Raw genomic sequence first — 16,398 nt, forward strand, 5'->3', positions numbered from 1 at the left:
GAGTCAATTACTTTACTTTACTTGACTTTTTATTTTTTTGTGATTGTGGATTTGGGTATTTTGCAAAAAAGAAAATGTTTCCTCATGTCCATAGGAACAGACAATTCTGACATACACACTCAAAACGACAAGTCCTAGAGATTAACAGTGCATGTTCTTTTAACATACTAGGATACAATCTGCCATGTTATTTTAACATACAAGAATGCATACTGCTATGATCTTTTAACATACTTGGATACATTCCTATGTTCAATTAACATACTAGGATACATACTGATATGTTCTTTTAACATACTAGGTTACATACTGATATGTTCTTTTAACATACTAGAATACATACTGATATGTTCTTTTAACATACTAGAATACATACTGATGTGTTCTTTTAACATACTAGAACACATACTGATATGTTCTTTTAACATACTAGAATACATACTGATATGTTCTTTTAACACACTAGAACACATACTGATATGTTCTTTTAACATACTAGAATACATACTGATATGTTCTTTTAACGTACTAGAATATATACTGCTATGATCTTTTAACATACTTGGATACATACTGCTATGTAATTTTAACATACAAGAATACATACTGCCATGTACGTTGAACGTACTAGGATAGATGCTATGTTCTTTTCACATCTGGAATACATACTGCTATGTTCTTTTAACAGACTAGGTGACATACTGCTATGTTCTTTAAACATTCTTGGAGACATACTGATATGTTCTTTTAACATAGTAGGAAACATACTGCTGTGTTCTGTTAACATACTAGAAAGCATACTGCTATGTTATTTTAACATGCTAGAATGCATAATGCTATGTTCTTTGACATACTAGGCTACATACTGATATGCTCATTTATCATACTAGGAAACATATTGATATGCTCATTTATCATACTAGGAAACATATAGATATGCTCATTTATCATGCTAGGAAACATACTGATATGTTATTTTAACATACAAGGAAACACACTGCTATGTTCTTTTAACATACTGGAATACATTCTGCTATGTTATTTTAACATACTGGAATACATTCTGCTATGTTATTTTAACATACAGAATACATACTGCTATGTTCTTTGACATACTAGGCTACATACTGATATGCTCATTCATCATACTAGGCTACATACTGATATGCTCATTTATCATACTAGGAAACATATTGATATGCTCATTTATCATACTAGGAAACATATTGATATGCTCATTTATCATACTAGGAAACATACTGATATGCTCATTTATCATACTAGGAAACATATTGATATGCTCATTTATCATACTAGGAAACATATTGATATGCTCATTTATCATACTAGGCTACATACTGATATGCTCATTTATCATACTAGGCTACATACTGATATGCTCATTTATCATACTAGGCTACATACTGATATGCTCATTTATCATACTAGGAAACATATTGATATGCTCATTTATCATACTAGGAAACATATTGATATGCTCATTTATCATACTAGGAAACATATTGATATGCTCATTTATCATACTAGGAAACATATTGATATGCTCATTTATCATACTAGGAAACATATAGATATGCTCATTTATCATACTAGGAAACATATTGATATGCTCATTTATCATACTAGGAAACATATAGATATGCTCATTTATCATGCTAGGAAACATACTGATATGTTATTTTAACATACAAGGAAACACACTGCTATGTTCTTTTAACATACTGGAATACATTCTGCTATGTTATTTTAACATACAGAATACATACTGCTATGTTCTTTGACATACTAGGCTACATACTGATGTGCTCATTTATCATACTAGGAAACATATTGATATGCTCATTTATCATACTAGGAAACATATTGATATGCTCATTTATCATACTAGGAAACATATAGATATGCTCATTTATCATACTAGGAAACATACTGATATGTTATTTTAACATACAAGGAAACACACTGCTATGTTCGTTTAACGTACAAGGAAACACACTGCTATGTTCTTTTAACATACTAGGATAGATTCTGCTATGCTCTTTTAACATACTAGGATAGATTCTGCTATGCTCTTTTAACATACTAGGATAGATTCTGCTATGCTCTTTTAACATACTAGGATAGATTCTGCTATGCTCTTTTAACATACTAGGATAGATTCTGCTATGCTCTTTTAACATACTAGGATAGATTCTGCTATGCTCTTTTAACATACTAGGATAGATTCTGCTATGCTCTTTTAACATACTAGGATAGATTCTGCTATGCTCTTTTAACATACTAGGATAGATTCTGCTATGCTCTTTTAACATACTAGGATAGATTCTGCTATGCTCTTTTAACATACTAGAATAGATTCTGCTATGCTCTTTTAACATACTAGGATAGATTCTGCTATGCTCTTTTAACATACTAGGATAGATTCTGCTATGCTCTTTTAACATACTGGAATACATAATCATGTTCATTTAACATACTAAGTTACATACTGCTGTGTTAACTTAACATACTAGAATACATACTTCTATGTTCATTTTAACATACTAGAATACAAACTGCTGTGTTCATTTAACATAGTAGAATACAAACTGCTGTGTTCATTTAACATACTAGAATACAAACTGCTGTGTTCATTTGACTTACTAGGATACATGCTACTATGTTATTTTAACATACAATGATAGATACTACTATGATCTTTTAAAATACTAGGTTACATTCTGCTATTATCTCAACTGCCATGTTCTTTAAACAAACTAGGATAGATACTGCTCAGTTCTTTTAACATACTGGAATACACATTGCTATGCTATTTAACATATTAGGTTACATACTGCTGTGTTCTTTAAACAAACTAGAATACATAATTTTATTTTCTTATAACATACTAGAATACATACTGCTATGTTCATTTAACATACTAGAATACATACTGATATGTTCATTTAACATACTTGAATACATACTGCTGTGTTCTTTTAACATACTAGAATACATACTGCTGTGTTCTTTTAACATACTGGGATACATAGACTTTTGTTTTACTATGTACATTATACAGTTTGTGTTTCCATGTGAAGTTAGTGTTTCAATGTAAAAAACTAAATCTCATGTATAGGACCAGAGCCTTAGCCAGGGTCTCAGTGAGGTCCGGACCTCATTTACTGCACTTCTGTGCAATTGAAAATCTCTAAAATGCTAATTGGAGAACATCAAAAAGATTCAAAAATGACCCTAGTCATTATCACTTTAGTTGCTTTAGTGGAGTAATTTCATGCAATTCTACACATTCTGTCATGACTTATGCCATGTTAATATTATATCTGAATGAGAATGACTACCACAATCAATTGTGGCCCCTGGAGGTCAAGGCCCCTAGACACGTGCCCTGCATTCCCAGTCGGTAATTTGGCTGTGATTACTACACATTTAGATTGGTAAGTTAGTTGGCTAGACTAACTAGGCTATATAAAGAAAATGTTAGCTGACATGGCATAATTAAGTGACTCTCAGTGAGTGACATATAACATAAGGAAAACCTCTGATGCACAACCAAGTTTCAAAATAGCACCTTGTGTATTCCAATATACTTAGGACTGAGTTCATGTATATATATACTGTATATATACACAGTACATATATATTTTGTTTTTAATTTGGAGAATGACCGAGGTTTGTACCTCGGTGTCCACATATGTTGCCTCACTGTATTGTCCTGTTTGAGCTGTATGCACATTGTAATTTACCAGCTCAACAAAGCTGTTCCATTTCTTACCTTCTGGTCCGGAGAAAAAATATTCATGCAATCATTTGTCTTCAGTTTCGTCAACATTTGATATGAACCACCATAGCTAGATCGTCTAAGTACATGAACGGACTTAATAGCATTTACAAGAAAGTCACAGATGAATCAGATGAGGACATGTTTATTATGTTCCGCTGTGTTTTAGCTGCCATTATCTGATTACAGACAGTCTTATAAGTAGACTGTGTGTGTGTGTGTGTGTGTGTGTGTGTGTGTGTGTGTGTGTGTGTGTGTGTGTGTGTGTGTGTGTGTGTGTGTGTGTGTGTGTGTGTGTGTGTGTGTGTGTGTGTGTGTGTGTGTGTGTGTGTGTGTGCGATTGGGCAGAGAGAGGAGTGGTCGTTATTTTTCTCTCATGATTTATCCTTCATAATTTCCACTGGACCATGGTTCTGTTGTTGATACAGCGCAGAATTTTGATTTATTCTCTGAGTAAATAGCGAGTGATTTGCCCTCGTTCCTGAAAGAACAGAACACAGACCCTCAAATCACTTGATCATTAATCTACACATTGTTTTATTTACTCCTAGCTCACTCAGCAACTGTAAAGTGAGAGAGACGGGAAAGGGGGGTTGGGTGGAAGGGACGGGAGGAGGGAGGGAGGGGAGGGGTGGAGGGGACAGGAGGAGGGGAGGGGTGGGGTGGAGGGGACAGAACGGGTGTAGGGAGGACAACAAGAGAGATAGTGAGAGAGCGAGAGAGAGGAGGGGATTGCAGAGAGAGCGAGAGAGAAGGGGGATTGCATTGTAGAGTGATATTAATATGCTGGCTCCTATAATCACTACACAGGCAAACATAGTGGTGGGTTGTGTCGGGTGGATGGTTGATGAGTCTCTGTCTGGATAATGTTCCAGGCCCACACTCCAGACTGCAGGGTCTACGCCGTCAGCCAAGGAGTGTCTGTGTGTGTATGTCCAGCTCTGTGCCTTCTCTCCATACTGCTACACTGACTTTCAGAGAGCCCCTCTATTCCCCAGAGGCTGGGTTTGAACTTTGGCTGAACGCTCTACAGAAGGACAACAGGGCAAGTACACCTACTGTATGTCCCTTTCAACCCCCACTTACCCTCTCAATCTGCCCCAGCACACACCTCTGATCCCCCATTCTCCCTCTCTCCTGCGCCACCCTGTCCCTCTCACTACCACACCCCACTAACCTCCTTTCCCTTGCAGATTACCTTGCCCTCATTCAAGTCAATGTCCTCTCGTCCTCCTCAGATTCTCCACTCCCATCCAATCTTTCTCCTCCCACATCCCTCCATCTCTCCCCCACAGGTCCTATGGATGGCTGGGTTCAACCCACGCTGGGAATCAGTGGTCAGACCTCGGCCCCTATAGCTGTGTATGATAGACTAGTGGTTCCCAACCTTTTTCTGTTACTGTACCACCAACTGAACGTTGCTCTGCCCGGAGTCCCCATGACGTACCCCCTCATGTGAATTTTACCAATAAGCCTATGGTCTCATGAGTCTTCTCAAGTACCACCTATAGACCAAGTACCCCAGGTTCCTAGTTACCCTGGTTCCTAGTTACCCTGGTTCCTAGTACCCCAGGTTCCTAGTTACCCTGGTTCCTAGTACCCCAGGTTCCTAGTACCCCAGGTTCCTAGTACCCCTGGTTGGGAACCACTGTGCTATACCCTTCCCCATCCCCCTCCCTCGGCCCCTATAGCTGTGTATACTACACCTTCCTCATCTCCTTCCTGTCTGCATGAACACCACCACACACACCAATAACCCAGGTACAGCATGAATAGGGACAGAAAAGTCTGCCTGGGCACCACCACACACACCAATAACCCAGGTACAGCATGAATAGCAACAGAAAAGCACACATTGGAAACCTCATCCATATGGCTCATGCGTGTTTGGTTTGGCGTGAGGTGGCTGCAGCGAAAACATTATTCCCCCCCCTCCCTCTCTCTCTCTCTGCAGAGACAGAATAGACCCCTGGTTAGTGGCGCTCGCTGGCTCTGAGGGGATTTGTCTCAGACTTTACAAGCACCTCGTTCACCTTTGAGATAAGTGACCGCTGGCAGCGGTTGGGCTTGACCCACTGGCTCTCAGATTTAAAGCTCCTTAGCGGTTTAGCAGGGGGCCACTGGCTAATTGAAGTCAGTCGGTGACTGGTGTGCTGCGATGTATGTGGTGACAGGCAATGTAATTACACGGCTGGTCGGAGAGAACATTAGAACATTACAGAAGTTAAGAGCTGTCGGGCACTAAACTCAGCTATAAAAGGGTGGGAGGTGCATGCTCTGCCCTTATCTAGCTGTAAGGCAAAGGCAGCTCTGATTCTGAAAGGCGGAGAGAGGTAGAGAGAGTAGAGAGAGGTAGAGAGAGGTAGAGAGAGGTAGAGAGCAAGAGGTAGAGAGGTAGAGAGAGAGAGGTAGAGAGAGAGAGGTAGAGAGAGAGAGGTAGAGAGAGAGAGAGAGAGAGAGAGAGAGAGAGAGAGAGAGAGAGAGAGAGAGAGGTAGAGAGAGAGGTAGAGAGAGAGAGGTAGAGAGAGAGAGAGAGAGAGGTAGAGAGAGAGAGGTAGAGAGAGAGAGGTAGAGAGAGAGAGAGAGAGGTAGAGAGAGAGAGAGAGAGAGAGAGAGAGAGAGAGAGAGAGAGAGAGAGAGAGAGAGAGAGAGAGAGAGAGAGAGAGATTCTGGGGACAAAATGAAAACAAACACCAAACCACACGTCATCCCAGTGAAATATGGTAATAACACAGGAGGAAGTTTACATTTTTGTAAAAATATACATTATTTCTGAGTTCCTGCCTGCCATGAGGGGGCCATTTTATATGTATCTGAAAGTGCACCACAGAGCTGGCCAACACCCTTGTCTATCTTTAGACTGACCAGGGAATCCACCCAAGAGATGTCAGTCCAGTGGCCAAATCCCCCAGCACTAAGACTCTCCAGACCCCATGTAATAATAACATTATTCAAAGATCTGGGATCCTCGGGGCTGATACCGTATGGTATGGAGAGTAAATACATCAGCCTTCCACATAACAGGGGAGAGGGCAAAGCTTATGTAAGAGAAGCATGCCCAGAGCAGGGCTGGACCATAGAGCATGAAAGCTGTCACTGCAAAACATAGCGACAATTGTGGACATTTTTTTTAAATATAAAGACGTTTTCTCTAAACACTTGCAAAGAAGTAAAGATGCATCTAGTTTTTGAGTTAACTCAATACCTGATTTTTCTTGGACTCCACCTATGGTTTTCCAGGTGCCGGGAATGATACATAAAATAGGTCAAAGAATTAGAGGGGAACCGAGTGGCGCAGCGGTCTAAGGCAATGCATTGCAGTGCTAGAGGTGTCACCACAGACCCGGGTTTGATCCCAGGATGCATCACAACCGGCTGTGATCAGCCTAGTTAAATGAAATAATTATAATTATAATAATAGTTTCATAAAAAAATAAAAAATAAACATAACATTTGTGAAATAGAAAATGAATGCCTATAAAATAAAATAAAGAGATTAATGACTGTGTCTGGCCCTGTGCTTTGTATATCTCACTGGCATTCTGCACTGCAACCCTTTATAAATCACAGCTGAATAAAGGCATTATTAGGTATATGTGTTGTGGTCAAATCTTTCTGGAGCTCCTCTAATCTGTTTTAAACAGTCGCTTTAGAAGTCCCAATTTATTACTTTTCCCATATTAAATCCATCCCTGGAAATACTCAATCAGATAATACCCATCACTGGATTAAAAGAATGTAAATAGAACAGAATTATAGGATTTCTATGGTAACTGTCTTGGACAATTAGTTGGGTTGGAAAATCAAACTGATCACATAGGAGTGTTATTCAGGAATTAATATAATGTCTAAAATATTAGTTGATAGATTGTATAACACTAAAATACTTACATTAATGACAATCGTTGGCCGATAATATCAAGATGCAGTCATAAATATATAATCATTATAGTGCACATCGCCGAAGTAAATGGTGTGTATTATGATTATATAGTTTAGGAAATACCCAACGTTATCAATAACAATTCCACATAATGTAGAACCACGGACTCTCCACATACGATCACTCACTGCTATTACAGTTGACTCATTTAGCAGACGCTCTTATCCAGAGTGACTTACAGGAGCAATTAGGGTTAAGGGCCTTGCTCAAGGGCACATCAACATATTTTTCACCTAGTCAGGTCGGGTATTTGAACCAGCAACATTCCGGTAACTGGTCCACCGCTAGTGTATATCTTCTTGCTGTATAAACTCATAGAAATTATACAAATGTAAAACATTTTAAAAGTCAAGTTACTTTGTAACAAAAACAAAGTGTATGTGTTTCCCCGGCCCTCACATAAACGTATTTGTATTGCAACGGGATTTTATTTTATTTGTTTACATTTTGAATACTCAATATATGACATTAAACCATGACATAAAATATATTTCATGCCAAAATATATTACTTGTGTAAGAGTTTGTTGTGTCTCATATTCCAGTTTATTGGCAAGACATAGAGAATAAGTATTGTGAAACATGATACAGGCACAGTAGGCTAATCTCCAAGGTCAATGTGTGTTGTTTTTCAGCATTTAATTAACCAATTGATTTAGTTTTGGCTCTGATTGTCCTTGACATCATGTTGACGTATTTTATTGACACGTTTTGTTTCAGAGTTCATCTTACAGCTTGCAAGAGAACAACCCAAAGCAAACAAACCCCTTGTCTTCAGTACTGAGTGAAAGAGTCGAAAGCAGTGTTTTTGTAAACTGCAGGACTCCTTAAATAGGCCACTACTGTAGTAGCTATGCTATCTGTATCGTTGGTTAGCTCTGTGGCCTGCTAGCTCCATAAGGGTAGCCTTTCTCTGATGAGAGGGGAGAACTTGATCCTGTGCTTCAATACAAATATCCTTCCCTGGATGGAGAGAGACACGGCCACATGTCGTTTATAAAGTTAACTTCTATTACAATTACGCCCTACAAGGAAAATATAAAAGCCAAAGGAGGACTATTATCATAATGTCCACTGGCTGTCCACTGGGAAGGGAAAGGGGATACCTATCAGTTGCACAGCATTTAACCAAAAGGAGTCTTCCCCATTTAAAGAACCCCTCTAAATCAGAGAGTTGCTGTGGGTTGACTTAATCGACATTCACGTCATCGGCGCCCAGTGAGCAGAACCGCAGATTTTTCCTCCTTGCCCGCTCGGGGACTAGTGGTTAGGGCTTTGGGCCAGTAACCAAAAAGTTGGTAGATCGAATCCCCCGAGCTGACCAGGTAAAAATCTGTCCTTCTGCCCCTGAACAAGGCAGTTAACCAACTGTTTCTAGGCCGTCAGTGTAATTTGTTCTTAGTCATTGCCTAGTTAAATACTTTTAAAAAGTTTTAAAAAACAAGCAACATTTTGGTTACTGTCCCAAAGCCTAGGCTACATAAATGGATATGTGGTATATTTAAAAGAGATCTTAAAACACACCTCTTTAGCTTTGCTTTTCCTTAGGGTTTTTATAGTTATTCTTTCGTTTTAATCATCTTATGTTTATTGTGTAGTAAATATTTCCGTTTTTTTTTTTTCATTGTATTTTTTTGTTGTATGAAGCGCATTGCGTTGCATTCATGTCTGAAATGTGCTATATAAATAAAGCTTGGTTTTATTTGATATGTGAGTGGGTCTGCAGAGGGGCTTGGCTAAATCAACACAGAGTTCGCACATAATTCACTGATCATTAACCAATCGAAGGGAACAGAAAGGCACTGAATGTTACTTAATTAATTGTACATAAATATGATGGTTTGTTTGGTGTGTCTGTGATATGTATTCTATAGCCATGGAAAATGGAAAATATAAATCTCAAACTCAAAATGCAAAGTCAAATTAGCATTGCAGTTAAGTATCGAACTGGAAATGCATTTCGGTTAAAACCTTCCAATGTTTTATTGTACGGTAAATATGCAGGCACTCTACTTATAAGTTATATCATATAACAATGTAACACAACATTATAAATACAACACCATTCCATGTTGACTTTGTGCCACTATTGGATATTAGGGCTGGTGTAGACATGGGGGAAATAAGATATATGTTATAAATTGTGTATGACATAAATATATTGATCAGCTGCCATGAAGATCACTGTCATCCATTATGGAAAACAAGGCATAAAATGAAGACCCACCAAATAAGGGTAGATTTAGGTATTGGTGGGTATGAATGTCTATTTCACCAGCCTTGGCGTTGGGTGTACAACTTGCAGGGCTACAGTGCAAGCATTACATTAGCGAATAAAAATAGTCTAATGTCGAGTGTGAGCACATGTGCGAGTTGCGATTTATAGCAGGAAAATGCTGCAATAGCTGTTTTCAAAGTATTTCTGCTGTTATGTTTCATAGATGCTTATTGCACAAAGAAATACGAATCCCATATTCCCAATTCACGCAGCAACACAGCCTGGCAGGGTAGCTGCGTGCACAGAGTGAAGTGCTGATAGATTCCTTTTAGGAGGCGCTGCGCACAGGCATAAAAATGTGTTTAATTTACTCGAAAGTATACCAAGTATACCAACCTCGTGTTTCTTAACTATGTACATTGTTTTGTTCACAAGCTCGGTTGCTTTTCAACTGTAGTTTGAGTCTGCTGCTTCAATTGATAGTGAAAAGGCGCCTAGTCTGATCCATAATCTCACACAGATGCCCCGTTACCACAGTAACCGCGTGCTCTTAAAGGGGCAGCTGATCATTTAGTCTCATCCGATATATTGGTTAAAAGACTGGTCACCAAAAAATAGTCACAATACAATCCTTTGTGTTATTTTTTTTATTTGTGTATTATGTAATTATGGCGAAAAAATATTTTCGCTGGTAAAATATCTGAATGGCTGGTAATTTTTTTCATTAACCTGCCATAGTGGCTGGTGGGCCAAAAATAACATTTTTTAGGCCCTGTGGAACACTATTTGAATCAAGTATGAAATCCCTTTGAATTACACTTTAAAGGGGCAATCTGGGATTTGTACATCCATTTACTACACTAACAACATGTTATGGGGATTAAATGTAATTAATTATTTTAATTTCTAGAAAATAATTCACCATTGAATTTGATCACCAACCCTTGCACATGAATTTGAAAAGTGGGGAATTGTGTGGGCCTAGACTGCCTAAGGATTTTTACAAAAATTATATACAGTAATAATAATTTCTATTACATTTTTTACAATAGTTTTTATGATCGTCGGATTTCATCTCTTCCGTTTGTATTGAAAGGAGAAGGGTTAATTAATACTGAAGAGAAAAAATATCCAATCCGGATTTTTCTTTGATAGTCTCTGGGTAGAAAAATCGAGCTGGCTCAGCCAGCCATTGGCTAGGCCTTCAGAAACTGTACGGAAGGGCCTCTGACGTTCAACTGTATTAGAGCATAATTTTGAAGTGACAGTGGAATGAACCAATCACATTTTGACTTGCAACGGATTGGACGTTTAAAAAAGTGATGATGTGTAGACTGCTAATAGTGAAATCTGTTAGCATCACCCTTTTCTGGATTAGGCTAGCGTTCAAATTTAGTTCTATTCATCTGGTGAGTAGCACTGTTCGATGTTGTTTTATTTTGCAGCTTGCTTGTTGTTAGCTATGTCTTTTAAAATAATAACTGTGATCATTGACAATAAACATTGTTGCATTTCAGCTTTAGATCACTGGCTTAGTGCGATGAGTGTGATAAAATATGTTTGCAATGTTAAGTATTAACCCTTCTCCTTTCTTCATTTAATTTTGGAAATGAAATAGTTATTTTGTATTGCTACGTTTTCATGGGGCCTACTGGAGTGAATGGGCTGCTTATTCTTTAACATTATTTGATGTTGTGTGATGTTTGATGTTGTGTGACTGCTATCGCCTGCGGTGTCTATTGACGAAACCTTCAGTGCCATGGAGTGCACATGTATTTTTTTTATTTTTAATGTTACCTTTATTTAACCAGGCAAGTCAGTTAAGAACAAATTCTTATTTTCAATGACGGCCTAGGAACAGTGGGTTAACTGCCTGTTCAGGGGCAGAACGACAGATTTGTATCTTGTCAGCTCGGGGGTTTGAACTTGCAACCTTCCGGTTACTAGTCCAACGCTCTAACCACTAGGCTACCCTGCAGCCCCAAGATCGCTGCCCTTTCAGCACCAGGAGCCTGTCGTCTTGGATGTGACACACTTGTTGTCGCAATTGGTGATAGTGTAATGGTGGTGTTAGGCTACCATAGGTTCTGTGAAAAGCGGTCTTTTTGTTTTGCTAGTCACATTATTTTATGTTGTTTGTCACATGTTGTGTCCATGCAGGTTCTGTCTCTCTGTGCGCGGCAGCCGGATGCGCGGCCAGGCCTGTTTGATTCATTAACAATGTCAGCAAAAAACATTGCTCCTCCTTCACTACGAATGGTCTGACAACAGAATATATAATGTCGCCGGGCGCATTCGGTGATGCTATGTTTTCTGTTATTTTCTTGATTTTTGAGTTTGATGTAACCTATTGTATTTGAAGATATTTGATCATTCTGATGGCCAGGTCCTATGGTTCGCCACTGAATTTGAACTAGTCTACCATAATATATATTGAGCTACCTCGGCCGTGTATTGCAACGGTTCTGTATTGCAATAGATCTATCTCCCTTATTCCGTGTGAAAAAATATGACTTGAGCGACTGACCCATCATTTGTACAATATGTTGTCTGAAACTCTTAGCCATTGGTAGTTTTGGGGATTCATTGTGGATAAAATTGTGTTATTTAATCGCCTTAATAACCTGCAGCTGTGAAAGACAATTGTGTTGACTTGCTTGCTGAACTATGAATGATTTGCATAACAACAATAATCAAATCAAATTGTTTTTTTTTTCTCATTCTTCGTAAACAACAGGTATATATTAACAGTGAAACGCTTACGGGCCCTTGCCAACAATGCAGAGAGAGAAAAAGCGAAATAATACATCAAAAAATAACGCGAGGGATAAAATACACAATGAGTAACGATGACTTGGATATATACACCGGGTACCAGTACGGAGTCGATGTGCAGGCTACAAGGTAGGCTAATTGAGGTATATATGTACATATAGGTAAGGATAAAGTGACTAGGCAACAGGATAGATAATAAACAGTAACTGATAATCTCATTATCATTAGGCTATAAAGGCAATCGTTGATTTGTCCAAAGAGTTTTAAATTAGTGTATAAGCTATTAGGCTAACCAGGAATTAGGCACATAAAAATACGTATCATAATGAATCTTTTTGAAATGACGTTTGTTTTGAATGTTTTTAAGTGATTGGCTGAGCTTTGCCAATTCTAAACGAAATAATTGTCCTTTTGATAACCATTTTTGTTTCCTTTTAATTGAAGGTGGCAAAACAATCTCGACAGTAAATCATATATAGACTATTGTCACTGTCTATTTTGCCACATCAGAGGCTTCATATATGCGCATGAATCGGAAATAATTGAATCTGTATTACCACTCTTGTGTTTGATAGCCTTCCTGACGCGTTCAAGAAAACGTTATAAGAAGAGTAGAAGCTTCATATCAACTTGATCATTTAGGACCCTTTTCCTGAATTTATCCACATGCGATTCAAGCGCTATTTCCAAGAAAATTGTGTATTTTGCATTTTTTCAAATGTCTTGCATCTGGAAAACAACACACTTTTAGCCTACTGTCAATCTAGGCCTATTAATTTCCAATTCATAAACATAGATCATATGATTAGAAATAGATGAACAAATGTGAAAGGTGACAAAGGAAATAGAGAGGATTCAAATATGATTTAATGTATATTCATTGTTCCTGTAATTATCAAAATCAATTTAGTCAAATCCCCAAACACGTCTGTATGGCTATGAGTTGACAAATATAGCCTTTTATCGTATAAAGGTGACAAAACGCTGTTTCATATTAAGTGTGATTTCTGTTTAACTCTATGAAATATATTCTCCCCATTGATGTAGTTTCAAAATATTATTTGCGGTAAATCGTGATGATGAATACACCACTCAAATATGAGATGTCATGTCAGCTCGCGAAGTATTAACACACGCCAGAAAACTGATCAAGGCTCCTTGCTCACCACATCTTCGGGACGTTTTGCATAACAACTTTAAATTAAATATAAATAGCTTACCCCATTGCAATAATAAAAGTAATATTTACTATACAACTGTGCAACATCATGGCAAAATATTTCATTACTTCAGTCCACATCACATTTACACTATGTACAAGAAGTCCCAATCGAGTATATAGCCTATTTGCGCATCCACCCATACACTATGCAACCAACTGTTCTATTGTTTTGTGTTAATATTCTACCTATCAGCTGTCCGAATCCACGTCACTTTTGTTTTCCTCGGTTTTCTCTGTGGGTGTTTTCATCGATTTGTTCCATTTCTGCGAGTTTTCAGACTCTTCCGAGGACGACCTTTTCTGTCTTCTCCATTTCGCTCGTCTGTTTTTGAACCACACCTATGTGAAAATAAAAGATACAATTGTTTACTTTGTATGAAATATTTGTTATACCGTGTTGTAGAGTAATTCTAAAGTCGTTTGAGCTTAATAGAACATATTGTAATGAAACAGCAGGGAGCACCAAAAAAAATGTGGCACTATAAAGACGTAAACGTTTGCTATTATTATGTGCGTAATGCTTGGATCGAATATTTGGCCTTTCAACTGATGTTGAAGGTATTGATACCTTTATTTTCGTGATATGGAGAGCTCCTTCACATATTTTCTGAAAATCAACGCAGCCTAATGTGTGTATAGGGAGGTAGACAGCCAGCAACACAGGGCCGTGCATACACTCACCTCGACCTTCTCTTCCCGTAGGTGCACTCTTCGCGCGAGCTGTTCCCGTGTGCCGACGTCAGGGTACTTGGTCTCCTGAAAGAGATTTTCCAGGGCCTCGAGCTGCTCGTCGGTGAAGATAGTCCGGTGCCTCCTCTTGCGTCGGCAGTGGAGCTGGTTCAGGAGCTGGAGCTCCGTCCGAGACAAGGTGCCCACGTTCATATAGGACATCATCTGGTGCGGGATGGGAGAGATGAGCACGGAGCCCGTGCGGTCATAACCTGCATGGATCAATAAACATACTAGATTCATTAGAAACATTTGTTTGTCCTCAATTAATAATTAATTTCGCAACACACCCAGTAGCCCTATAAAATACATCACAAATGAAAAACAATGAGAACAAAAAACAACGCAGCACAAATCAAGCTAAAACAACACCTTTACGCATGTATAATATAGACCACGCATCATCCCATGCAAATGTCTACACAAAGTTTAACATGAAATGTATTCTAGTTCATGCGTAAAAGTGAATTAGAATAGGCCTATACCATGGATAGACTTCTTAAATAGGGTAAAGGTGCCACCAAAATGACTGCATGTGTAATGTTGCGCAATGGGCGCATTCACAAGTTAAAACACCAACCAAATGACCTGTATCTATCATCCTCTATAACCTAACAATGTTTTAACTTGTGCTTGTTATTACAGGCATCGTTACATTGTCCAGTACCCAAGGAACATGCAGAGTTTAAACGTTTACTTTTGGCTACAGATAGAAGTGGGAAAGGGAAACCTACCGGTTGGAATACATGGGCACTGTTGCGAGCCGAGGGCTGGGATAGCGCTGCAGCAAGCAGGGCCACTGGGGCCCTGCACATGCATTTGTCCATAATAATAGTTATTATATCCTATTCTAGTCCCGTTCACCGCCTCGATGGCCGAGGGAGAAGATCCAGTAGTGTGCGAGTAGAGTCCATTATAATCGGCAGCGGTGTAGATGGAATCCGTGAGGTTCGAGAACACCACCGGGGCATTCCGATGGAGGAGCACTGAGTCCTTGCAAGTGGGTCTCCCGGCCAGGATACTGTCGATGCTAAACATACCAGCGGGCATCACCGATACGTGGAAAGGATGATAAAAAACCTCGTTGCTTTTAAAAATCCTAAATTCGTTTCGGTCAGGAAACAGTCAGCGGAAAGTTCCTAAATCTGCGTCATAACATCGAGTTTGTTGACGTTGGCGTGTTTATCTCTTGTTGGACCAACTCCGGTGGCCGGTGGGTGCATTGAGACTAAAGCTTCACTAACTTGTTTTCGTGGTCCTCTTGAACTCCAGCCCCGTTATATACTCGGCTGACGTCACCGACCAGTTGAGCCTGTGCTGGAGAAGCGGATGACAAGCCAAGAGCAGAGAGAGGCTGGTTTTAGGGTTAGCGCACAATGTGAAAGGCACAGATCTGTGTATTGGGAATTAAATTAAATGAATCCGTACTGTTTGCAGACGTTTGAAACAAACCACACAACTCAGTACAATGTCAGCCATGAGGGCTAATTGTACAATGTAGGCTAATCAGTTTAATTTAATTGTCAGCTAAATTATATTCGTAAACACATTTCCTGTGAACTTATTACTGAAAAATCAGGTGCTGCTTCCTGTAAAATATATCTGTACTAATAAATGTATCTATAGGACTACCTGTTTTCAGTTCGCTGCAGATAGCGACTGGCACGAGCTGCAACAAACACTCAAACTGGACAGTTTTTTCTCAATCTC

General features: G+C 38.8%; 1 protein-coding gene across 1 annotated transcript; it reads right to left on the reverse strand.

Annotated features, from left to right (window-relative positions):
• Nucleotides 1-13,582: 13,582 nt before the first annotated feature.
• On the reverse strand, nt 13,583-15,957 carry LOC115138724 (homeobox protein goosecoid-like). Its single transcript, XM_029675864.2, has 3 exons — nt 15,423-15,957; nt 14,641-14,900; nt 13,583-14,298 (listed from the first exon to the last, which is right to left on the reverse strand). The coding sequence occupies exons 1-3, from the start codon at nt 15,736-15,738 to the stop codon at nt 14,149-14,151; spliced, it is 726 nt and encodes a 241-aa protein (XP_029531724.1). The 5' UTR covers nt 15,739-15,957; the 3' UTR covers nt 13,583-14,148.
• Between the last annotated feature and the right edge of the window lie 441 nt (nt 15,958-16,398).

This window comes from Oncorhynchus nerka, linkage group LG12, assembly GCF_034236695.1.
Source record: "Oncorhynchus nerka isolate Pitt River linkage group LG12, Oner_Uvic_2.0, whole genome shotgun sequence".
Lineage (NCBI taxonomy): Eukaryota > Metazoa > Chordata > Actinopteri > Salmoniformes > Salmonidae > Oncorhynchus > Oncorhynchus nerka.